The sequence below is a fragment of the Nymphaea colorata genome, chromosome 4 (assembly GCF_008831285.2).
Source record: "Nymphaea colorata isolate Beijing-Zhang1983 chromosome 4, ASM883128v2, whole genome shotgun sequence".
NCBI lineage: Eukaryota > Viridiplantae > Streptophyta > Magnoliopsida > Nymphaeales > Nymphaeaceae > Nymphaea > Nymphaea colorata.
This window is the reverse complement of record NC_045141.1, coordinates 15,941,785-15,968,237: the sequence shown is the minus strand read 5'-3', so window position 1 is coordinate 15,968,237 and position 26,453 is coordinate 15,941,785. Positions and strand designations below refer to the sequence as shown.

Below are 26,453 nucleotides of genomic sequence, written 5' to 3'. Positions count from 1 at the left end.
ATCAGCCCTTTCAAATTGGAAAATTTATACCAAGCATGGGCATAATCTAGACGCTAAGCGGAGGGCCTCACCGTGTAGAACAATGTTCCCCACTGCCCAAACTCCTCGCGGCTAACTCGAGTGATCTTGTCAACGGTGCAAAGGTTTAGTTCCAAGGACCTTTTTCAAGTAATCCATTTCCCAGCCTCCGTCACATGGAAGTTGAAGCACCTAAAAAGGCAGCAGATTGATACTTTTTATGCAATTTTCTACTAGCACTAGCACTTGAAGGAAATGTCATGGACGTCAATTGAGCCGTTCCCACCAACCTACTTTGTCAGCAGAGGAATCTATCATAGGAACATGAGAGACTATCTATTTACACTGGTAATAAGGGTGACACAGGCCAGGGCAGATCAGAAATCAATTAATATGGGTCTGTTACAGCAAACAGAAAGCAAACCCCTGACATCTATGGCTTCCTAGTGTAAAAAAAATAAATACGAGAAAGGGGACATTCACCTTCCAAAAATCTGAAACGGCCAATTGGAAGGAGAATCCGGAAAGTGAACTGCATGCCTAGAAAGAACTATTTTTGTAGGAAAAAGCACAATCCGGAGGCTGTGCGACAGTGCATGGTTGAACAACCTCTACATTGACGCAAGCAACTCTTTCATCTCTGCAACGGAAGGCATGGACTCGTTTGGATAAACCTTGGCAACCAATGCGACAAATCCTTCATATTTTTCAAGGAAATCCTTCTGCAAAAGGAGAACAAAGGTGATTCAGAATCATTTAGCAGGCAGCTTGCTCTATGCTACAAGGCCACAGTCTTAACATGCAAAAGCTATGTCCATGCCTACTTTGCACGAGCTATTGTAATCCTGCTTACTAAGGGAGAAAGAGCAAACAATGGACTCAAAAATATGAGAATGCAGATGAAAACATTGACGATCTGGGATATATCCCCATATAGGGTACAATATGGAAATAAGAGTGCCTCCCAGCATCGTCAGTTACATAGCCATAAAAATGACCAAGTAAATGAACAATAAAATTTGAAAGCCTTCAATTCTGTTGCCAAAAGCATATCAGTTCCATGAATTTTTAAGTCATGATCATCAGTATCAACTATTATCCAATTTATACATCTCACTTCCTAGAAGCTTTGAGGCACCCCGCATATTCAAGCTTTGCACAATAATCCCTCCCTTCCTTTCCAAATTGTCCTACCAAATTAGGTAGACGGCAAAGTGGCCTTGAGGGCCACACTCCATAGACCTTCAAAGGAAATTGCTAACTTATCCTCTTAAATGTTATAGAGAAGTTTATAAGACATTCCCAGTCATCAAACTGGAAAAATAAAATGAAAAGGACACAAGCGTATAGACATTCAAATATAAAAGAAAGGTTGCCACCACAAGTGGAAGTGAAACCAGTGAGTCGTACTGACTCATTGTGTTGACAAAGATTAGGTGGAGCTGAAACTTTGTAAATATCAATATATATTGAATTGACCTACTCAAAGTCCTAATCAAGATTCCAAAATTTGGAGATACCGGTCTTCTTCCAATTAAAGTTGGTGGAAGCATCAAAGCATCTCGTTTGATAATTTCACACGGACACATGACAAATACATAGGGAGTTAGAGTAATTTCACAAAGCCATGTTGATCAATGACCAAGATAGAAAGAGAAAACATAACCTTGCATTTATCCCACAATGAAGGAAGCAGATCTTCTGATGTGAGGTTTTTCTGCAGTCTTCTGTACATTATGCCAATGGATTTATCCATCTGAAAAGAGAAAAACAATATGCAATTTGTGCAACCAAGACCATGAAAATAGAGTTGAAGAACACAATAAATTTTAGCATACCCCAGGTAAACTAGCTTTCAGCACCTTCCGCAGATCCATTTTTGACAACCCCATTTGGAAAGGTATCTGAAATAAGTGTCATAAATTAAGAAATTTAATGCCTAAATTACTTAACTGGATATGAGAATTCTCGTGTTCGTGATTAAATGAAAATTCAATATTCTCTCATTTAACTGACAACCATAATCTGGGTGTGATAAACCTGAATGAAGGAACTACGCTGTAAAATCATGCAGGAATTGAATTACTCCATGATGAAAGTAAGGCATGTTGTGTCAATACAAAATTAAATTTGGTTGAACCACAACCAATTCCTTGATAACATTAAAAATTTAGAAGACAAGGTGTTGCTAACTGTTGATTCCCGACAATGGACTGAAGAGAAAGAGAATACATTAGGTTGTTCGTTGACAGGGGTTGCCTTAAGCTATCTGAAACCTTTTCTGAAGAATGTTAGCACGAGAATGATGATTGAAGAATATTTAGCAGAATAAGGCATCAAATAGTACAATTGGTTTCTTTATTTTCAGAGGCAGAGGCACAGGTGTTGATCCCTCTCAAAATTCTGTAAAATTGAATAACCTATTTGAAATTCATTTAGGAAAGGCCAATGGCAGCTTCCACTTAAGGGTTTGCACTGGACTGCATACCTAACCATGTATGGGTTGGAGTCAAGTACGCTATATGTCGTTTTGATAGATAAAAATCTGGCCCAACCTGGCCTGGTTATAAATGGTTGGGTCAACAATTGGAATTTATTGAGTACTCTGATTTATATGTGTGTGCATGCATGTGCATGTGGATTTGATCCATTCTAATCTATGTAGGTCAAACAGGTAGCAAACATAAGGTGCAGCTGCTTGGCCTGACTCAGCTCGACTAATATCGGGAGTGGTGTTGGCCTATCGGGTTTCTTCTTGACCACTAAAGGCCCGTGGTTGGCCTGACCCACCCGATGACTACCTCCACTTCCACTCCTGAATGGTTGAAAAGGGACTCCATACATACCATCTAGTTTCTTGGTGGATTGGCATAGGAGGATATATTTCATGGAGCCAGCCGCTTATATTGCGAAAAAGCAACAAATTGCGCAGCAGCTGTGGGCATTGTCAATACCATCCAAGTACCTATTCAATAATGTTATTGGTTATTGTTCAGGAATATTGTCTGTACGACCTCATGCTTTATGCATAATCTTAATGACCTCATTAAATCCAGTAACAAGTTCAAGAAGTTAAAAACATACAGAGTGAGCAATAGTAATCAACCAAGGTGCAATGGCAACTAGATGTACATCATTTTAATATCTAATAAACAATGAAAGGACCATTAAGATTAGGATGATACTTGATGAAATGGTAAAGAACCACATGCTTCCCTGGAACTACATTAGAAATATTTCCAAAGGAAATTCAAACAGACAGTTCCATCTTCCTAAGTAGGAAGTACTCTTTGTGAAGGGCCAAAAGCTAAAGAGGTTATAGAATGACTTTCTTTTCATTTTCATGGAATTTCATTTTCAAATCTTTTACAAATGTTAAGGAAGTGAAATGACAAATGTTTACCTCTTCTGGCTGGATTGAATACATTAAATCTTCAATTCTACGACCGAATTGAAATAACTTATCAAATACCTATGCAATCAAGAAAGAATAGAAAATACCATATGGAATTAGTACCCAATCTTAAAAGGGATTTATAATTCATCAGCCTGAATCTAAAGCCATTTCAGTTCCAATAGAAGACAGTGGGAAACTAAAGAAACATCTCTAGCCTATAAAACTTACAAGGTATATAACTGAAGTAATATGGCGTGTGCAAGCCTGCTCATATGATTCACTAGCTTGATGATAAAATTTAGCGAGTGTTGGAACAACATTGGCTAGGTCATAAAGACTACAATGGAACAGATAAAAGAATTAAGAATTTCCTGCAGCATCCATAAAAAAGCATTCCAAATTTTAGAGAATTGAGGCTCTATGCCTGACAAATATACATCTCTTTACCTGTTCTGGAAAGCAGCATAATTTTCTAAAAGCACAACATCAGTATACTTAGGCTCAGTTTGTGCAACACGCTCCAGGGTCACAAACATTATGCTGACCTGTAAAAAGAATTCAATTTGAAATCCATCAACCAAGTTAAACTTGCAAAAATAAGAAAATGAGATGTGAACAGAATAGAAATAAACCAGACACAGGTAAATGAAGCCTTGTATATCCTGAGACCAAAAACTTGTAAGAACAAGAAACAAAAGATTAAATGATTATTGACAGTCCAGTTTACTTATGTTTACACTTCTATGCTGAAGCACCACTACCGAACAAGAACAAATATTACTTTGGTACGTTAAGGTGGAGAGTAAGATTATGCAATGACTATCAGTCTATCACAATTATGTTAATATTTAGAAAGAAAATTAAGCTCGAAGATTGGACAACCTGTTTCAAAGGACCTATAAAGCTGTTCTGGTAATAGTAGTTGCAATTAAGTTGGCCAGAAATCTTCTTTTTTATGGAGAATAAGACAGTTCAAGATGGACCCGTAGTTTCTGTGAAACATATTAATTTATGTAGCATTTCTTGGTATCAACACACCAAAGAAATGCTGACATAGACCTGAAAAGACAGCCATTATCCAGTGGCTGGCTCATGAATCATTCGTTATGGCCCTAGATGTACTGGCGTTGGGCAACCAGTATAGAGTCACACATACACACACAAAGAGAGAGAGAGAGAGAGAGAGAGAGAGAGAGAGAGACCCATTTGGAAACTGCAAAAGAATGAGCTTAGGCCCACTGTAGGCAAGACTAGGCCTGTTAAACAGGGGGTCAGCCTGTTGCCCACCCCTAACAGCTGTATCAGTCATTTCTTACATACACGAAGAATGAGTAACTCCAGCTGATAAAGGTGGAAAATATAACCTCGAGTGGATTTTTTCATGAAAATACCAATAGGATTTGCTTCCTGTACGATAGGTAAGTAATACCTTTTGTTCGCAACTGCAGAACGGTTGTATTTTAACTAAACCAACATTCATATTGAGCAACACATAATCCATCAAGAAATATATGTAATATCACAAAAAAACTTCATGGGGAAACTAATATCTCTGAAGTGGGAAGTGTTCTCCAATGAAATATTATGCATAGACATGAACACAATCAATCTGACACAAATGTATGGGAAGAATTATAGTTAATCTATTTCTAGTAAAAAAAAAATTGATGGAACTTCAGCTTTTACAAATAACAGAATGACACATTGTGGACAATGCATCACAATATACATGTAAAATCACCAAGAAGACTTCCAGAAGAAACTAAGATATCCATGACAGAGGAAAGCACTTCAACCAAATATTCAGCATACAAATGAAGATAATCAATTTGACATGAAGGTAAGACAAGAGTTCTAGTCAATCTGCTTTTCTAGTAAAAATTTGGAAGAATTCCAGCTTTTGTAGTTTATTTTTTCTTGCATTGCAATCTGAATGAAGAAAGCAGTAGATTAAGGGAGGAGAACGAATTAGTGGCCTACAAATTTTGTATAAGCTTGATCAACCAAGTCCCTGGACTGCCCTTGGATGTACTGCTCCATGCGTGCTGCAAGGGTTGCAAATCTGGAAAAGTATGTTGCTTCCTCCTTAAGTTCTCCATTAAAAAGAGTGCAGGTTACATTTTTCAACAATGAAGATAATGAATAGTCCGAAGATGCAAATCAGTATATCCAAAGAGAACCACATATATCCAAAACATACAAATCAAACAGGAAAAAAAAAGTGTTTACCTGACTAGAATCATGCAAACATTAAACTGATTCACATAAAAATCAGGAACTAATGCATACAATACTACTTTGAAGTTTGAACAAAAAGAAGGGGAAATACTTCATTGATATTTACAGCCTTAACAAGTTGTTGTAGGATATTAATTGTATAATTGCTGCAAAATGGTTTATGAATCATGGGACATGTTGATGCAACATAGAACATGTAAGATGAAGCACAGAAATGGAGGAGAAAAGGGCAAGCAACACAAGCACCACGAAAAGGAGACTGAAGAATTATGCAGTAAGTCGCCTCATAATGTTGTTTGAAGATTTCCATTGTTTGATGAGCGAATTTACATTGCAGTATGAAACATTAACTTAAAATCTCCTCCAATTGACTTGTATTAATATCATGATACTCTACATAAAATGCTATAGTTAATCCATTACATATTTAAATAAATAAAAAATCACTTGCTAAGGATAAAAGGAACTAAAAGTCACAAATTTACCTCCAATGGATGATACCTTACAAGAAAACCATAATGTAGGTACAGTATAAGGATGCAAAGATGATCACATACTTTTCAAGTAATCAGTGCATATCGTGTATTGAAAGTAATAAAATGCAGTGCAATGTCATAGAGCATCTATCTGTAACTTCTTCCTTTATATGCTCCACTTTTAGCTGCTCTTTTATTCTTCCTTGCAAAGAAAACTCCAGCTTCTTCTACAACTACTTTGGAATTGGAAAGAAACCAGATCATAATGCAGTCCTATGGCACTTTTGCTGTTTTCTTTTTCTTTTCACCTTCTATTTTCAGAGAAGATAAAAAAAGATGCCCATTCTCCATGCTATGCCTGTTATTCCATCCTTTACTAACCAAACAAGAAATGGGAAAAGGGGACCTTAAGTTTTCAAATAAATTTTCATTATCATAAAAAGGAGCATTCTGGTTATAGATGTGGATGTAGTGGGACAAGAGAATTAGAAGATGAATGAGAACTATTTTGTTTGATGAAGCCTATGATAAACAGATTAGGGTTGTCAATTTGCATCTATCATGCCAGAACCAAGTGGAACCTGGTTTCACTTCTAAGATACTAGTACTGGTTCAATAAAAATTCTGGCTTAGGTTATAAAAATTCATAGACCAGCTTAGTGCATTAAAAATTTTTATTTTTGATGTTCAGTAGAACTAGATCATAATTGGATCTCCAGCAGACCCAGATCAGGGATTGGATCTCATAAATGATAACCAGATCCATGTACTAAACAGACATGGTCTCCAAAATGAATCTTATCTAGAATTTCTACTTTATAACAAATTTAGGACCCTTTTAGTTTCTGATGCTTTTTTCAGATCTCATTTGGCACAAAACCACCCCTTTGACACCCTAATAGCCTGATACATATAATGTGAAAGAGTTATTAGGATCATGTCTACTATGGATAAGGATTGCTACTTTGCTAGGATCAAGAGCCTGACTCACGCTTGGGAAATACCTCGATTGCTCTAACTTGTATAAGGCTCATAGTTTTCAGATTATAATAATACAAAAAGTAGTGAACACATTAGCTTCAACCAACATGTTTGCTACAGATCATTAGTTACCCAGGTAAAGAATCACCATGGACTGAATTTAATACAAGAGAAGTGACAGTTAAACCGACAGAAATCTTACCTCGGAATATAAGGGAGCACACCAAAAGGGCGAACATTTTTCTCAATTCGCTCTATTTGATGACAAGCTTCATCCACAAACTGCAATAACCAGGTTATCAACAATTGATGATCTGGCAGTGAAACAGTAGATAGCCTCCAGCACCACCCCCCACCCAACCCCCACCCAAAAAGAAAAAAATCACCAACCCAGGAAAAGAAGGGAAAAACTCGAAGCTGAAATGGACCTTGCTGAACTGCATAGAAATCTTGCATTCCAGGTCATCCAGCAGACAGCGAACAAAACCTGCTGCATCAGCCTTCTGGCCAGAAAGATACTTCTCAGTGATCCCATGCATGGAGATGCACCGGAGAGGATCAGTTTTGTATGCCCAATCTACAACTGCATAGAAGTCCTCCTGAAATGATTTTGTTAATCTTTAGACCATGAGGCTGAGGATAGTTATCTTGGGGATAGTAAAAGAAGAACAAAGAGTCATGACATACTTTGCGTATTTGATACACTTGGTCAATACTTTTCTTCTATTTCTCTTCTGGGACTTGAATTTATTTCATTCTTTTTTGTTCAATATGGTATTTATCCATGACACAGAAAAAATAGGAACACAATATGAATAGGTACATGGAAGTAACAAACAATAGAACTGCATTTGCACATTAACATAGAATTTTGGACTTTGGACTTTTCCAAACCAATTCCTTCTACAATGTCATTATCATTCTAGAGTCTAAACCATCATCATATGATTCCCCACATGATGGAACATCTCAATGTCTCTTTGGTCATGTAATAAGTCTGTCATCAATTAAAACAACGTAGCTCTTTTAGCTAAGTCACACGGATGCACCAACTATGGTGGTGCACCTGCACCGATAGGGGTGCGGCTGCGGCCCGACACGGCACCCAACTCGATCAAACCGAATCAGGTGCTGCTGACTATGCCCGTTCTTTTTTTCTCTTGTTTTCTCCCTTCTCCTATCTTCCCCTTGTCTTTTTTCCCTCTTCTCTCTCCCTCTCCCTTATTTTATTTAATAAAACTTTGAATTTTGTATGAGATTAAGGTAATCTTGATAAAAAAAGTTTAAAAATATAGACAAATAAAATTACTTATATAACAAATAATATATATATATATATATATATATATATATATATATGTGTGTGTGTGTGTGTGTGTGTGTGTGCTCTCGCCTCACCCGCACCCAATTTTTTTTGGAACTTGGCGCATCCCGCAATGGCACCGGCATAGCACCCACACCCATGTGACATAGTCTTCTAGTTGACGCATCACCATTCTCACTATCTATAGGCAATGTGTCATCAAGCTATCTTCTGAATATTGGAAGATGTAAACACAGTTTTGAAGTAAAGTTAGAAAATTAGTAGACAGAAAAGATACCTGTATACCATCAAGTAAATCTTGGAGAGCTTCATTCAAAGCTCCTAGCTCAGCAGTATCTTTGCCTGCAAAAAGCCAGTCAAAGCCACATAATTTTTATTTTTTCTCACAGGGAACTATGGCAGGCAATATAACAGAAAAATTAGAAAAAGAAAAGAAGGAATTACAGGGCCTAGTGTTATTTCCATTTTGGTCCACGGAACTCCGATCTTCATCATCATAAGCACTGCCCTTGTTAACTGAAAAACACATAAAACGTGCAAAAAAGGAGCTCTGTACCACAGTACAGAACAAACATATTAGTCTTGCATGTAAGAGAACACTACTAAAATTCCATTAAATGGACATTTCAAATCATAAGCTAACCTCATCAACAAGAAAAGGAATAAAAACTGTAAGCATCTTTGAATATGCTTCAGACACTGCAGAAGTATCTGCATTAGCTGCAACTTGGACAGAACCTACAGAAGCTTCAAGCCAAAGAGCTGGATTTCTTGATGCTTTGGTACTTGCACGAAGTTCATTTGCAAATTCCCGAGCCTGAAGACCATGAAACACCTCAACCAAAAAAAACTTCCCACTACACAGCAAAATAAAGACCTGTGCATTCTTTGAGTATGATTGCATGAGAGTGCTTTCAAAGAATCAAACATAACATTTAATGATATGATAGTACTATATGTTATGATACAAGAGAAGTAGGCAGATGATTCAAATCATTAAATTAATACATTCTTAAGTAACAAAAGGTGGACACATTAATTAGCCACAAAGGTTGTTGAATCTTCCTTCCTGAAAAACCAATTATTGTCTAGCCTCAACAATCCCTCATGGTTAGTAATGTATCCAGTGCAATACCTCTGTGAAGCATAATTATGGCCTCGAAAAGAAAGAACTTTCACTGAGGTGTCCTCGCAGATCCAGGTACTTGGAGAAGTGACCTCATCATTCAGATATGAGTTACAACATGAAATCCAAAGAATATAACTGTGCTATCTTCCATTGTCTGGCTTTCTTTTAAAATGTTGAATAGGGATCTAAACCACAGGGTAAGAAAGTCACAACTCACAAGACATAATATTGACAGAACTCTATGAACTAGAACTAGAGCACAGCTCCTGAAGGGGTTGAGCAGGGTGCAAGCATCCAGAGCACAATGGTTGAAGACATCAAATAAAGACTTAATGTCAGAACAACCAGATTATCCACCAGTTAATTAAGAGCTAACAGGTTCTAAGGAATATGTAATAAAATATATTTTTGGTGAAGCTTGAAGCTTAATGAATCATATTGTTGACACCACTAGTTGTTGGAGATAGTTTTAAAATATCATAACTTTTATTTTTTATCAAACCTAGTTTTAAAATATCATAACTTTTATTTTTTATCAAGCCATTTCATGTGTCCAGTTTCTTGATCAAGATCTCTATTCAACCAGCAGGAGAGACAACGGTCATTAAATGACTAGGTGACTTGCAAAAGAAGCCCACAAACAAATACCATCAAACACTACCAAGAAGGAGGAGCTCCCAAGACTTGAGAACTCATCCAGAAACTGGACGATGCCAAAGATTTACAAGGTTCTTGACACAAACAGTGTATGAAAAAATCCAAATTAGCTTCAAAGGCAAGAACCCTCCAAGCTGCAAGAAGAGCTCCAAAGCAGAACAGATGATTAGAAAGATTAGGACTCCAACGTGAATGTCCTTGAACAAGACAGCCGATAAGTTACTGACAAATGAAAAGGATGATGAATTATGTGTTGAGATGCTAAGGAAAAAATGCTTGAAAAAATATTATATTAGGTGATGGAATTTAGGGAAGCAGTAAGAAGTAGGAAGTGCATCTGAAGTGAAGCATGTTTCCTGAACTATTATGTGGCTACCAGTACAGGAGGCCAGCAAAAGAGCATTGCTTCCTCTTCCACTTAGCCTTCATAGTTGCCAGAAACTTCTAATTCCAGATACAGTCCTTGATAAGTAAATACAAGAATGAGATAAGAGGCAACATCCTGGTAGAGAAATTGCTATAAGTCATTTTCCTGACATCCAAAGTTTTTGTATACCACGAAGATTTTGCTCCATTGATGGTCATTCTATGGAGAAAAGGGAAGATCCTTTGAAACTAATAAATTTCAATTATTCCAAATGGATATGCAAGTGTGGTACAGTTATGTGTACCATCATACAGATCAGTAGTTAAATTGATGAAAACCAAGCTGTAAAGAAAAAACATGAGGAATATGGCAACATCAAGAATGTAGCTTCTCACCTCTCTACGAAAAAGCAGGTTAAGCGCACGACAATATTCTTTTCTCAAAGGACCCATGCAATTTTTGTCAAGACTCTGGAAAAGTCAGACTGCATTAATAGCTTGCAGATACGAAAAACAATGCCATTTATGTATGTATTCTCATGGAGACAAAGAAAACCTTCAAATGCTGCAGAAGGCGTGCATATGTCCTGCATTTGTATCGCAAATCAGCATGATCAGGCCGCTTTAACTGTCCACGCTGTAACATCCAATTAACATAAAGTCGGATTAAAGAAGCAATAAGAACCTCAATGAAAGAACTAAATTTTGTATGCAAATAGACTTTAAGAATGACCACCTGAGAGAAGTAGCTCTTGTCATTTAACATAAAATCCACTAGATTAGCAAAATAACTTCTCAAGAATTCAGATGCCCGTCTAACGAACACGCCCTTCAACTTTTCAAGTTCTAAGCGCCTCTCTTTTACCTGTTAAAATAAATGAGAACTGTTGATAATCATAAGGACCAGGAAAAGCCCTTTGATATCTATGTAATTTGATATTGGAAGATCAAGAAACAAGTGAATGTTACTGACAGATCTAAGACCAAAAATAATGAGAAAATATTCTTTTGCTCTGAAAGTAATCTAAAAACTGTAAGATGCAAATAACCCAATGATGTTCTGACTTAATATAAAATCCATCCTGGGTACATTTCAAAATATGTCTAAGGTCAGAAGACTTTAGAAAATACCAGAATAACGATAAAAGAGTGAAAAAAACTACACCTCTGTTGCACATGGACACACAGATAAAGAGCGCATACCAAAGCACGGTAACCAATACCAATTTTGCAAATTTCTTGGCATCACATTTCATGAAACTCTTTTACTTTTAAGAATTTTCCTCATAGAAAAAATTATGAGATTATTTTGTTTCTTCTCTTTTCTCAGAAAAATGTTGACAAACATTGATAAGAGTTGTTAAATTTTTAAAAAGAAACAAAGAATGCAACATATGTGAATTTGTGTTTTTAAGTGAAAATTTGTGGTACTATCATTATACTTTATAGTTTATTGTCGGTATTTTGAAAAATTGTAACACGCTACTAATATTGTATTGTTTTGGATATTTTGACAGTAAAAACATGATATTTCTAAAATATCAGTGATATTAGTGCTTTCATAAAAGAGGCATAGAGTTCAATCATATAATGAACTAACAGGAAAATTATGAGCAATGAGTTTTCTACTATTTCCTTGCAGAAAACACTGATAAACATTGACATTTTTCTTTTAAAAGAAAAAAAAAAGTATTTGCATTCAAATATATATGAAAAGAGGCTTTTTTTCAAAGGGAAACTATCATAGTATAATTGTGATACTAGTTTTCCGACAACAGCTATCTAGACAATAGATTACAATACTTTCAGGATGTTTGCTTATAGATTGGTGACAATGTAAGGAAGTCATTGCATAATCAAGTTTCATGCACTTTAAGAAATGCATCTTTTGTAAACTAATTTCATGGATGTGACTCCACGTCTGGAAAGTTCGAAAAAAAACTATCGTTTTATATAGGTAGGATTTTATAAGCCAAAAAGTTCAAACTGTTGATTTTGAATCCTAATAAAATATGCAGAAAAACATAATGTTATCAAATTCTTTGATTGTTAAGATGGAAATCACATGTATGTGATTCGTTTTGCAAATGCACACCCTCAACTGAAAAATTCAGCTAGAGTGTGTGGTAGTCAAGAGTACGTGATAAGTTTCTCCATATATGTATACGTCACACACACTCACACACACAGAGCTTGTTACCATTCGTGGCACTGGATACTCAATAACATTTACATACAGTCACCAATATCAGTGACATATTTGCACATTATTGTGGTTTTATTATGAAAATAGCCTTAAATGATAATATCTGGTATTGCCATAACATTTTTCCCCTTTTGGAAAAAAAATCTGAATACATTTTAAGTCTTTAAAGTTTCTTCCAATATTTAAAAACTTTTTAAATCTTTGCAAACATTTTCTGAAGAAAAATGGTAGAGAAGATATAGTAAAACAAATTTGTCCAGTGCCAATAATTTCTCAATTTTTCTTGAATTTGTAAGTTCAACCGGCTTGTGGTGGTTCGTCATACTAGAATGCAAACAGCCTGTCCATCAGACTTCATCTATAATATAACACCCCATATGTTGTCACAAGGACCTAAAATTAGTCCTACATTGAAGATTTGCTAGCCACATCCATGATTGTCAGAGAAAGTTAATGGTCATGTTGAAGGACACTTCCCACTATGGAACAGTTTGGTATGTGTCTTTTCCTCTTTGTATTTGTTTCTGGTAGAGAATTCAGGTATGTGGAGTTTCAAAAGAACACCAATATGGATATAGATGTGCTCTCACAATGGAATATCCAGCCCTATAGCTGTGGAGACTAGGATTAGGATGAACAAGTATTGCCACATTTGATCATTAGTCGCATACCAGTGCTTCTAGACATCCTATCTCAAAGAGATGTGATAATAATATATTTAATAAAAACTGTGTTACAAGCAAGCCTAAATCAGAAAATCAGTTTCTGTTTCTAAAAGATTACCATTGCCACATATTCCTGGTGTCCATTATTCTGGAGTCACAAAAATGAAAGTGGTCTCAGGATACTATGTCTATTTGAATAATGCCTGGAAAAAATACTTGAGATCACGGGATGACTAGATTGGTGGAGAGGTATATAAATACAAGCACTCAAACAGAGCAATTACTATTCTTGTTCACAAGGAAACTTGGTGTAAGATAAATCATCAAAGTTAGAACCTTCCACAAACTGTTATATGTCTCTCTATTCTCCCTTCTCTTAATATTGCATAGCAATTGAAGGCAACAACTACTTGTACATAATTATTCAAGCAAGAGAACTCTGAAGTTTTTCCCGCTTCATCTTCCAAGTCAGAAATTGCTTGATAATTATGAAAAATAGGAAATAAAGTTAGATTTGCACTCCTAACCAGAATAGCAATGTGAAGTTTCTGATATGTTTTAGCAAGAATCACTAGTCGATCATTAGAAACATTGAAAAGGAATAAAGGGACTATAAATAAACACAACTAAATTGCCCAAGGCAATGAGAGAATAAGAAACATACAGCTCTCATATTTGCATAGCAAGGATCCAAATTGGGAACTTCTAAAGCACGCAAGGCACCAGCTAACCATTCACATGCTTCTACATTTTTAAGCATGTATGCTTCATCAAACGAACCAGCACTCAGTGATGCAGCAAACTGCTCAAAAAATATTAACATAGTGTTGGGACATAAAATTTCTTTGGACATAAGAAAAATGTCATGAAGACGATAGTCCTACAAACAGGTAGAGGAACCCAAAAAAAGTGGTACTAGGCAAGAAAAATGCTCTTAAGAGCACATACCTCCGGAGGAACACGGAACCGCTCAAGTAGTTTATCAAGCTCCTCGATGAGTGTTTTATTGTTTAATGACTGCATCTCTAATTTGTTGTTCCTGGATTCTATCTAAAAACCATACATGTAACAAGTATGACTTGACATTGTCTTTGCCAATAACTGTAGTACCGAAAATGCATTAATTGGAATCTTAGGTAGCATCAACTGCCAAGTCATGGTTAGTCATCAAACTACAATACCCATAGAGCAGCAAAGCATGAACTGCAGTAAAAAGGAAATTAAATGCAAACAAAATGGAAAAGGAGAAACTAAAGCAGCCAGAAATACTAAAACATTCATGGCAAGCATTTTGATTAATCCATTTTCCCAGCATCAGTAACAAGTGGATGTGTTGCATATACATGGCAGATACAGGTAGTCAAGTTTCACGTCAGAAATTAGAAAAGCAAACATTCCCAAACTATTACCATACACAAATTCGTCTAACTTTCTGATGAATCACAATTTGTGTCCAATTCATCTGATTGGATTATTCATGTCCTTTAGCTGACAACCAGAATTACACAGACCAATGTATCAGTAAAGACCAATACAAAAACTTCATTCAAAAAGGATCTACACTCACCAAGAATGGCATGGCCTGTTCTATTGCATAGAGATAGAAGAGGCTCAAGTAAAATACGCTACAGGACTTTATATTTTCTTAATGACAGGAAAACCACAAAGTTTTTTTGGTGCCCAGGAGGTGCAGGTTTAGCATGCCCTCTTCTGGCCAACTGTTGAAACAAATCCTTAGATACCCCTTCCCTGCCCAACAGAAAGGTCTCTTGTGGCAAAGGAGCAAACCCCACGTATCGACCTTTATACCTTCTTCATCTTGAAGGCCTTGGTGCATAGACTTGTAGGAATACTACGATACATTAGTAACCATGATTTTCATGCATGTACATCAACTTACTGATTCAATGTCCTCTCTCATATGCTTGAGCTTTACATTAAAAATACCAAGCCACTCATCCATATCTTCAACACATAGAATTGCTGATTGAAGTCCTTGTAGCACCTGCATGCTTCACCGATTTTCTAATAAGAAAAATGTAGCACCTGCATGTTTCATAGCATCTAGCAAAAAACTTGTACAAAAGTAGTTCATGATGACATGAACAAGAAGCTTGGTACTTGAGGAGATTAAGCAAATAGCTAGACATTGTTAAGATATGATTAACTGCCTGGGCAGAAGTGAGAAAGAATAGCAATTTTATCCATTGTAAACTGGGAAAATATGGTGACAATTGTGACCACTACAACTTGGTTGTCATATCACCATTCACCATGTTTCCCAGCCTATTTCCATTTCACCCATTCAATATGGTACTCCAGCAAAAGATATCAGTTTTCAACTTCTCAAGGCTCCAAAATGTTTCTTGAGCAAGTAAAAAGTTCCTAAAGAAACACCATGAAAGCATGACTGAAAGACTATGAGGATATAGAGCAAAAATTGGATACTGTTACTGCAAGTCATATGTTCCGTTACCTTATGAAAATACATATTTTAGGCACATTCTACACGTTTCACAGTAATACTTGGAATGGATAACTTAAGAGAAGAATTTTAAACTTTGGTTTTCCATATTAATGACTAACTAGTTTCCAAAGCCTTTGGAAACAATCAATCACAGGTAAATATCATGAAGAAGGCCTTGAACATAAGAAGATAATCAGAAGCCTTGGCTAGTATATGGCTCCCATGTAGCAGACAAACTATTGAAAAGGGGGCATAGGACCGTTAACACTAACTTTCTACCATATCTAGTCATTTTTCATAGGTGCTGGCTGATGGATAAAGACATCATGGACTTCCCAAATGCAGTTGTAATTTTGAGTTGAAAAAAATTATGTTTAGAGTTCATAAGTGAACCCCAAGAACAATGCTACAATTGAACATGAGCAAATTTGATGTTATCTCTTTAAATTTCAGAGATCTAAAATGCTTCTTTAAGCAGTGATCATATTAAGCAAATATCTCAGAAAATGTCCATACAGGACAATAAAAGTGGAGTTGTTTAAACAGGACTGGACATAGTTCTTAAAGTACCTCCTCTATCAAAGGTTGACTTTCCAGAATGGCATGCACATTTGCTGCTTCCAGTGCAAGAAATTCTCGTTTTAACCTTTCAGAGAATGCCTCTGCTTCACCGATGCCCATAACATACCTGCAGTGACATACCTATGAGACCTAAGTAGACCTAAATGAGTTTAAAATCTGCATTTCAATGTAGTATGATGAAATTCTGCAAATTTGGGATACCATACCTCACATGATCAATCAGGAAGGGCAAAGACAATAAAAGGAAAAGCAGTGACAGTGAACAGGAAATGATGGTAATCAGAAGGGATAAAACTTTCAAAATATTTTAAGAAACTTTAACTTCCACATGAGCTCTCGCTCGTCGAACAAACTGAGAAGATGCTTTTTGGATGCCTGGAAGCAACCATAGTAACCAGAAACATTAAAGAGAGGGAAAAGGAAACTGTGACAGGAACATAGTCCAAACAAAAAGGCTTTATGGATGTTTGGAAGCAATGCACTACTAATATGAAGAGACAAGTTATAAAAATTTCAATCTTGAATCTTTTCCCAATAAACTGCTTTTGAATTAACATCGAGACTCTTCTAGAGTTACATTCCTGGTATCATGTTCTAATGTAGATAAGTTCAATACAAAAAGCCACAATGGGAGTAACGCTTGAAATTACCAAACCAAGAATATAGCCATCTAAGTAGTGAGGTTTCTAACTGCAAGTGTAAAAAAAAATACACGATGTACTTTTGGACATATTTACATCACAATAGAACAATCATTGAAGTTCCAGAACTTATATGTATCTCGGGCTGATGCACAATTAAGTGTCGGTCCCCTTGTCAATGGGAGAACGTGCAATTAATCTGAGTTGGAGCAATTAATCTCTGCTCCCCACATCAACAACATTACTGTTCAGGGAACACTAGGGAACTCCTCCCTATATCAACATTAAGGGACTAGTATACCAACTTATTTCTCTTAGTGTGTCAGAACATTAGTAGACCAAAAGATACAGCAAAGGGAGTATTTGGTCTTGAATATTATTCTTGAACCAGGGAGGGTGTTCCATCTTCATTCGTGGAACATGTGATTTTTCCATTTCATGCACATCCAAGGAATGGGCCAGAACTTGTTGACTCACTCTGCAGTGCTGTTTGCATCGAGCATGGGGTGACAGAATGGGCTGCTCACAATAAACATTGAACTATACATCCTTTGGAGTTTCACTCTGAAGATTCTGCTGTCCCTTACACACTGAAATTGCATTCCATGAAGTCAACAGCATCCATGGTATTCCACATTCCATGGTATCAAACACCCTATGAGGGAACACATCACAGTTCACACACAAGGATGTAAATTTGCTAGAACCAACCAAATGTGCAGCTGGTTCCCTTTTTCTTCTTTTTCTTTCTGGATGGTAGCGATGAGGTGTGGATTAAATAGTGAAAAAGGTGACATATGTATTTCATCTAGTGCAAAATATGGACCCTCCAATTCTGATGTATAAGCAGATCTATCCAAGGTTTCAGAAACAGATAGCTGTGGAAGCACCAATTTTCTTATTTAAAAGATATCCTTCAACTGAAAAAACACAACTAACGGTTGCCAATGAAACCACGTAAGGTATTGGCAGTTGGGCTTCATCAAAGACTAGCCCTTTTTTGGAAAAGTCAACCCATTTTTTGAACCCGCATCCAATTGGATCTGAGAGTGTTGCTACAGACCTAGCAGATGTAGGAAAACTTATGATCTCAGATCAACCGAAAACATATGATTTTAAAGGGGCATTTAGCAGTAGGAATACTAACACAGTGTTCCATGAATCTGTCCTAAATTGGCAGTAGGAATACTAACACAGTGTTCCATGAATCTGTCCTAATATTTAGGACAGATTCATGGAACACTGCGTTCTAGTGTGCCATGGAACTGTCCCAATCTTTGAGACAGATTCATGGAACAGTGTGTTAGTGTTCCTGTTGCCAAAGGCCCCGTAAGTGAACAGAATGAAATAAACCATGTTAGATCCCATTCCAATCCACATTCTGTTTGACACTCGATATCCAGTTTCATCCCAGGCCTGAACATGTGTGCTGTGAATAAAATCCAAATTCAGAATATACTTTCTAGGGTTCAACAGTCTAGGTTTTCTTTGACCAGGTCAGGCTCCATCTCACTCTCATACTAATACAGTTTGATGCTGAAAATGAGACACTTTAAGGAAAATGAGATGTGAAATGATAAAAGAAGAAATAGCAAATAACAACCATTATTTGACAATCATTCTGCTGAATTGAGATTAAGCACACAACAAGACAATAAAGAAGTAGAATCGCTTCTTTTCTTTTTGTTTTGGATCAGCGAAGCGAGAACATCTCGAAACCAGCCACAGATACACAACATTCACTGTTGCCTTGCTATAAGTGCAGATCTCCAGTTGTTAAAGCCCATGAAGACAGCCCTACGCTCAAGATTCCAGAAATACTTTCATGTCACCCATAGCAGAATAGAAGAACCCCTGAGAGCAACCTAAGAGGCTCACACCAAGACTTCGTTAACCACACTGAGCATTTCCGGCAGCAAAACAATTTCTAAAGCAAGGTACACACAAAAAAATAATAAATCTATTATCAATTTGCTGAAAAGGTAATATCGGTAATCACACTTGCAATGGCAGAGAATTATGGGCATATATGAGTATCAGCTGAATGGAGAGAAGCAAACCTTCCAAGAAGTGCCTCCATATCCGCTTCTTCAGCTTGTGAGACAAGGTCCCTTTCAACAGTTACTTTCAAGTCATCTGGAGTGATAATAGTAGCAATGTGGTTAACTTGAGCATCTGTTTGAAGATCCACCGCAGGGGTGTTTTCCTAAAGCAAATTTATACATGAAAAAATATAAATAACAAATTATAAAACTCAAAACCAGTTGAAAATACAGACACATATCTGAAGAAGAAGAAAACATTATTTGTGTATGAGCAAAAGGCATAAAACAGTAACCAAGAAGTGAATTTTCCAACCCATATTCTGACAACATAGCCATGACAGTTGCAACCAAGTATATGTGACAACTGAAAAGCACATAAAACATGTGTAAGAAAGTTCAACTATATTGGTCCAACACACAAACTTTTTCCTGTATATCTTTTGCTATCGATTCAGTGAAAGTTGGCTCACATACACAAGCACACGAAGAAGTAGAATGTGAATATGTATATATCATATACACAATATCTGAACACATAAGCAGTGTAAAACATATGGATATCAATTCGGTTTTATATATAAAAACACATATAATTATATATGAAGTCAGGACTCAATGTAGTAGCAGGCCTGAGAGTTAGAATTCCACCATGTCCTATGTCTGTGTGTGTTGGAGAAAGAGAGATAGAGGGACAGCGAAAGAACCTTTGCCCAAATAGCCATCTCCACAACATCTATACCAGTAACTTTTGGAAGGCGACCCATCATATCCTTGCACATACTTAATATGCAAACAAGAAACCGATTTCTGCATCAATGGAAAAAGAGAAAATGAAAGCAATCTGATAAATTTTTCTCCTCATATCATCTATAGGCGAATTTATACAGAGATTTATCAATGGAATAGGAAAGGGAATGAAGTAATTGTTTATGGTTACATTAGTTGGGTACAGTAAAGATGAGCCACCTCCTTTTGTTGGTGAATGATGAAGATTAAAAGGAAAACAACAAATTTTAACAATGTAAAACAGCAGGAAAGCATCAGCATGTGTCTTTAGCAATCACCTATCATCAATGTTGCGCAGAGTCCACTGTGGAGGTGAAACACTCTGGCTCCTAAGGTTATCAAACCCCTTAATCAACAAAAAACTGATAGCATCAGCATGGAAAACATGTAGATTATTTCCAACATTGACAAACAAGAGCTCCAAACATGTTCTATACAAGCCACTTTGAAAAGGTCTCAACACAATATAATGTGAAAGGGAATATAGTTTACCAGCATAAACGTGCATCCACTGTTGTCGTTTGGTATAAGCTCCACTTTTGAAAGGTGCTTAACCTTGTAAAGTTTTGCAGGCTAATTATACACAAGCAGAAAAAAGTTATCAATAGTTTCCAATCTTGCAAACAAACTAATGCCATAGAAAAGGTTGTTTATGCATAGAAGGAAAGCATCTTGCAAACATCCTGAAAGCATGTATGAAAGCTCTGCTTGTTAAATAATGACGACAAGAGCATAAAGAAAGCAGGGATTTCTGCATATAATGGTTATAATGGAATCCGAAAAAGGCAGACAATGAGAAGGTATGATACACTTTGTGCTCTTCAGAGCTTACAAGTTACAATGGCATGCTTGCTTCAAGACTTCTTTTGAAGCATGAACAAACAAGTAGAAGATAACTTGCACACAATACCTCCAGAACACCCCCAGATGAATGTTTCAAAACACGAAGAAGGGCCTTTGTCCTCTGTCCTTTTGATGAAAATTTTGCTGCAAAAGGAAAACTGATGCAGATCAATGCTTCAAATTCAAACCTATAATACAGCATTTGCTGATAATTTACTCTAGTTCTAACACGATCAAGGATGCTGATATATCCAACAACAGACTGATGTTACTCATGATAAAATGAATTAAGATTAAATATAGATAATAGACTTCAGGACACCAGAGAAAATAACTATGGCTTTCCAAAAGGAAACAGTAAATCCAGTCGTGTGGCCAATAAAGATTTACAAACCATGAAAGGGTGTAGATATGAGCATCTCCAGCAATCATCATAAAAATGAAAAGGATTAACTTAAGGATAGTTACTAATGAGAAAACATGCTGTAGGCAAATTAAGATCTGAGAACGCCCATTAATATGCTTGCCTCAAAAGTAGCCACCATTTATGACACTTTCTCTGTCTAAAGATATACTTGAAAGTATCCTAACCACCTCTCAGAAAAGGCAAAGTATGCAAGCCACATTCCTGTCCCTTTATCTCCTTTAAGCAAAAAAAAGTAAGGAAGTCTTCACAAGCATGACTAAAGCAAATGCTGAGCTTTACAGGCACAAGCCTGAACAAATCTCCGCAAGTAAATGAGGACATTATACACATACCCTGGGTACACAATGAGTTTAAGTCGTCCTGATGGTGTGTCACAATGTACCACACTGGATTGATTTTTCAACTGCATAATAGCCAAATGCAATAAGAACCAGCAGCCATGTCGCTGGTGTCACTCATGAGTTACATGATTCCCAGTTTTGCTCGAGTACATGCATCAAATAAACGGAGCTCCATCACATACATAGCCAATAATCTGGCTTTTTCTTATTCCATGAATTTGTCCTTACATTAAGTTGACTACTGTCCAGCAATGCAGCTATCATTTATTTGACGGGAGAGAGTTCAAATGAAAACAGGTCGAGATAGATTCTTAGAATACCATGCTGTCTTGGTAGAGGTGCTTTGATGCTACTTCACGTTAACAAAGTTTTTCAGGAATAGCTAGCCAAATATGTAAGAAGGTTCACCTCCATCTACACTGCAACTCAATTTCCTTAAATACATAACTGGAACTTTGATCTCTCTCTCTCGCTCTCTCTCTATCTGTGTGTGTGTGTGTGTGTTCCATCTAAGGAACGTGGGATCAGTCTATGCTTGTCTTAATTAAACTTAAGATTGTTTGCACACTGCGCGAAAGCTTTGTGCCTCTGCTGCAACCAATGATGAGAGCGCAAACACTAGTCCAGATTGAAGGAAGAAGGTTACTTCACTACTAATCTTCCTAGCCCTCATACTCAAAATCCGACTACTCCTGAGTACTAATCTCAACATTATCTCGAAAAAACCGAAACCAGAGTCTACACCAGTCAACAAAAGAAAGCCTAAAAACAAACTAAAATAAGAGAATATAAAGAAGAAGAATAAGTGGCTGCAGTTGTTCATCACAGGCGAAGTTTCGCAGTCTTGGTAAAGTATAATGGCATCAAACTTCAGGTAAGAGAGAATCCAAAAGATATTCTTCTTCTAGAAATCATACCGAACGGAGTGCAGTGCACTACTAGAGCAAAAGACGGAAGAACCTAACGAGACAATCCTACGAAATCGAAGCAACACAACAAACAATCTAAGCCGATCAAAGACCGCCAAAAAAGAAGCACGCCAAAGGCATCAACTGCCTATTGCTCGCATGTTCGACGTTGGAGACCAAGCTGAAAGACACTGAACTCAGAATCCAACGAAAGTTAAGGGCCACGAACGCGTACTGGTGAGAGCCAAGACCCTAGGCTTGGACACATGACGGGTCAACCTGCCGGACTTCTGCCAAATGCCGCGGCTCTTGGTCACTCGGACCGCCATGACGACCTTCTGTCCGGTACCCTCGAGGGCGGCCGACGCCGCCCTCAGGAGCTCCTCCCCGTCCGCGGCGCCACTGCCGGACTTCCCCATTGCCGGGAAATTTTCCTCTCCGTCCGATCTGCGCTTGCTCCCGCGCTCACGACCTTCCCCGTCCCGCGCCCTGCACAAACGCGCGCCACTCTCGGCGTTTCCTTCTTACGTAACTGCGACTATAAGCGGAGGGGGCCCTACATGCTCGTTAGGCCGTTACTGACTTCATCCGAAGTTCTTCAAAACGGGTCGACTCGGTTATATCCGAACCCTTGTCCTTGAGTTCAGATTACGTCTCACCACTGAGCACACTGGCTCTTCTCTTTCTTCATCGTCTCTTTCATCTCCCACATCTATTTGGATCTTATTCACTAAAAATATAATTGAAACTTCAACTAAAAGAAAAGTGCTTTACACTCCAAAGCACAAGATCCTACTGGATCTACGGTTAGCTGATCGAATCCGAACTATTGATGGAATTGGATCAATTTGTATAAGCTTTAGTGACATTACAGATACTCATCACCCTATCATATTTTTCAGATATTCTCTCATTTGGATTTGAATACAGATTTGAATTCGTATTCGAATATGTATGAAAAAAAGCTATATATGAATCCAAATCAGACAACCAATTTCACAGTTCGAATCTGATTTGAATATGACTTTTAAATCCACATTTAGTACCAAATTGGGCCAATTTTTAAATGTAAGGCCATTGAATATATGATATGTATTTAAAATTAATCCAAAATGAACCTCATCAGATATTTAAGGAATGTTACTTTTTAAACATGATTTTGATCCTATTTGTTAATATGATATTATTATCTCTATTTCCATTTCCATTTTTTTGAAACTATTGAGTCAAATATCCAATCCAAATCATAATACATTGACATTATATCTATATATGTTAATTCATAACTAATTCCAGATTATTTACAAATAAAAAAAAAAAAAAACCATGTTTTCACTTTAATCTGGTTTTGTCATTTCCCTCGTACATATATGGATCGCATGGGATCTGATTAGCACTACTTAATTTGGATCCAGACATGATCGAATAATGCAATCCCTGTTTTTGCACGCAGTTTATGTACAGCTTTGCTTAACCTTTTTCTATCATCCTCAGACTCAGAATCTACAGGGTGTAATGGGGCCGAGCAGCACCGTTCCAAATCCAGCAGATCTAATGGGACCCGACGATGCAGACCGGATCGAACGGCTTTTCCAAATTGCACACCAATTATGGGGTTTCAGTTCAAAACCTGATCCATATTATGACCCACCCATTTTGTGCGCAACCGAATTGCACCTTCCAATTTGCTTGTGCATCCGATCACTCGGCTCATCCTAGCCGTCGATCTGAGGAATTATCGGCACCTTGTTTCTCTGTCCCTGAACGAGAGTCTTCTTCTTCCCCCCCCGTCACACTCTGATCTTCTGCTCAAGGTCTCAAACCCGTTTCATTTTCCCTTTTCCCTCCCTTGTTTCCTTCTCTCCTACTCGATCACTGTGTGGGAGGTGAAAACACCCACCATCACCGTCTTCTGCTGGTGGAAAACAAGGACGCCGTCACTTTTCAAATAAGAACATCCACCCATACATCGCTCTGGCTAGCCTCCACTGCTGAGATAGGAACCTCTACAGCCATTGGAGACCTTCGATTCTGTTGCTGGCGGCACCATCATGTCTCTCCTTTCTACGATTCGCCTTCCACTCTAAGAATTCTACAATTTTTGGTTTGTGATGGATCCCAAATGACATACCCAGCGTTCGGGCGGAGTGGTTATTGGCCATTGATGAATGCAGCTGTGTGTTATGTTAATGGCGATGGCAGAGAACAAATTGAAAGTCCAGTGCCAAGCAGTAAATTTTTCTGGCGGGGAACGGCGACGGGCAGCCGGGTACTCTGTGGGGAGACGGTGATGGTGGAGCTTCACAGGTTATTAATTAAATAAGGAGGGTGCAAATGGATTAGGTCCAGGCTGGATCCTAGCTGTTCGGTGGGTTCAGATCTGAAATTGATACCTAGGCAGTCTGCGGTCGGTTTGAATTCGAGGGGCGGTACAGTACAACTGAATCTGAAGCCCATCCAGACCTAAAAGCTGGGTATGTATGGTACTGTACTACCTCATCAGACCAAAAGGGTCAAGCCACGTCTCGGCCTAAATCTCTCTTAGTAACTCTATACTCCGATCCTTACTTATTAGCATCGGAGTTTTATGCAACCAAATAGAATGGCTAAGTCTCTCAAGCTTAGACATGATTTTGCTCAAGAAACAAATTGGAAGTTCTTAGGAGCCATTGTGAAACAGTAACACAATGTTAATGTCTCGAAGGCAAATTCACAAAACACTTGTTAAAGTATTTTATGAATATGTCATATTTTCTAAGGCAGGTCATGGGGGACAATAATACTGTGTTACTGTTGCCAAACAACTCTTTAAAAACCGTTTAGGAATAGAAATATTTTGTTATTATTTCAAGTTTCTAATCACAAAATTACTTAAATTCATTGTGACAACTTAAAAATGAATTTGCCACACTTTTTGAGGCAGATGCATGAGATAGTAACAGTTACCATTCCCAAACAGCCTCTTAAAGGAGCAATCAAAACAGATATAAAATTCAAAAACTTTTATATATGAATGAATAAATTTATATGCGAGTGCTGCCATTCAACTCTTAATTAAATTCGTGCCCCCTATTCAAGTTAAATTTCTGGATGTATCCCTTACTTAATGGTGATAATGCATTTATGGTAGTGATTAATATAAAAACTAAAAAAGATGGTGTGGAGAACAGAAATTAATTAGGAAAGATGGTGCCAGAGCCAAAATAGAAGGCATCCCCAGCCGCTATCCATTCATTGCCATTAAGGCTGTTTTTGAACGCAATAAAGTCTGAGGAGTTGCAGAGGCATTAGAATCAGTTATCTTTGTTGGAAAACTTCTTGCCATTGTCGCTATTGTTCAGAAAAATGAGATGAATAAATCCAAAGTATTTTTTTTTTTTTAGTACAAAGAATCACATACATATATAGTGGAGAACAAATCTATGGAGTGGCAGATGTTGCACAGTGGTTAAATATAAAAATCCCGTTTCCAAAAAGGAAAAAAAAATCGCCACAAACAAACGGATTAGTAACGGCCTATGGTACAACAATGACAACGATTGGAAATTTTTAATTTTCAGCAACATACGCATGCAGCAATGATACATTTCACAAGCGGATGTAATTTAATAATGGCACTCAATAATCATACGAACATTTCTATTAGTAATAAATAGTAAGCGATGCAAATCTCATTGAAGCTCGCAGTAGGTTTGAAATGTAATCCGGATCCAAAATGACTGACGATGTTGTTCATCTGCGAAACTTTCCCGTTACGTCGAATTGTCGCAAATAAAATAAAGAATTTACAGAAACAATGCGGTTGAAAGATTCGAGGACTTACTATTGATTTCAAAGAGGATGAGCACCATAATAACTCCTTCGAAAATTAATTTCCCTTGAGAATCGCGGCGTATTCACTCCTTCCAAGTCTACTCAACCCCCGATGCAAATTACGTAACCTATCTCATCTGTCG

General features: G+C 37.3%; 1 protein-coding gene across 4 annotated transcripts; it reads right to left on the bottom strand.

The window, feature by feature from the left end:
• Positions 1 to 312: 312 nt before the first annotated feature.
• On the bottom strand, positions 313 to 26,453 carry LOC116252773 (exocyst complex component SEC3A-like). 4 transcript variants are annotated; one of them, XM_031627298.2, is made up of 25 exons: positions 26,321 to 26,453; positions 20,889 to 20,965; positions 20,471 to 20,551; positions 20,257 to 20,324; positions 19,897 to 19,999; positions 19,208 to 19,353; positions 16,495 to 16,612; positions 15,358 to 15,462; positions 14,406 to 14,507; positions 14,122 to 14,259; positions 11,323 to 11,451; positions 11,143 to 11,223; positions 10,983 to 11,057; positions 9,078 to 9,251; positions 8,879 to 8,984; positions 8,712 to 8,776; positions 7,539 to 7,709; positions 7,313 to 7,392; positions 5,396 to 5,477; positions 3,863 to 3,960; positions 3,644 to 3,752; positions 3,422 to 3,490; positions 1,857 to 1,922; positions 1,685 to 1,774; positions 313 to 740 (listed from the first exon to the last, which is right to left on the bottom strand). In XM_031627298.2, the coding sequence occupies exons 1-25, from the start codon at positions 26,346 to 26,348 to the stop codon at positions 630 to 632; spliced, it is 2,472 nt and encodes an 823-aa protein (XP_031483158.1). In that variant the 5' UTR covers positions 26,349 to 26,453; the 3' UTR covers positions 313 to 629. The 4 variants fall into 4 exon arrangements, with proteins under 4 accessions (XP_031483158.1, XP_031483159.1, XP_031483156.1 ...); XM_031627299.2 differs by having other exon boundaries at positions 314 to 740; positions 20,889 to 20,979; positions 26,321 to 26,429; XM_031627296.2 differs by lacking the exon at positions 26,321 to 26,453 and adding an exon at positions 22,733 to 22,995 and having other exon boundaries at positions 314 to 740.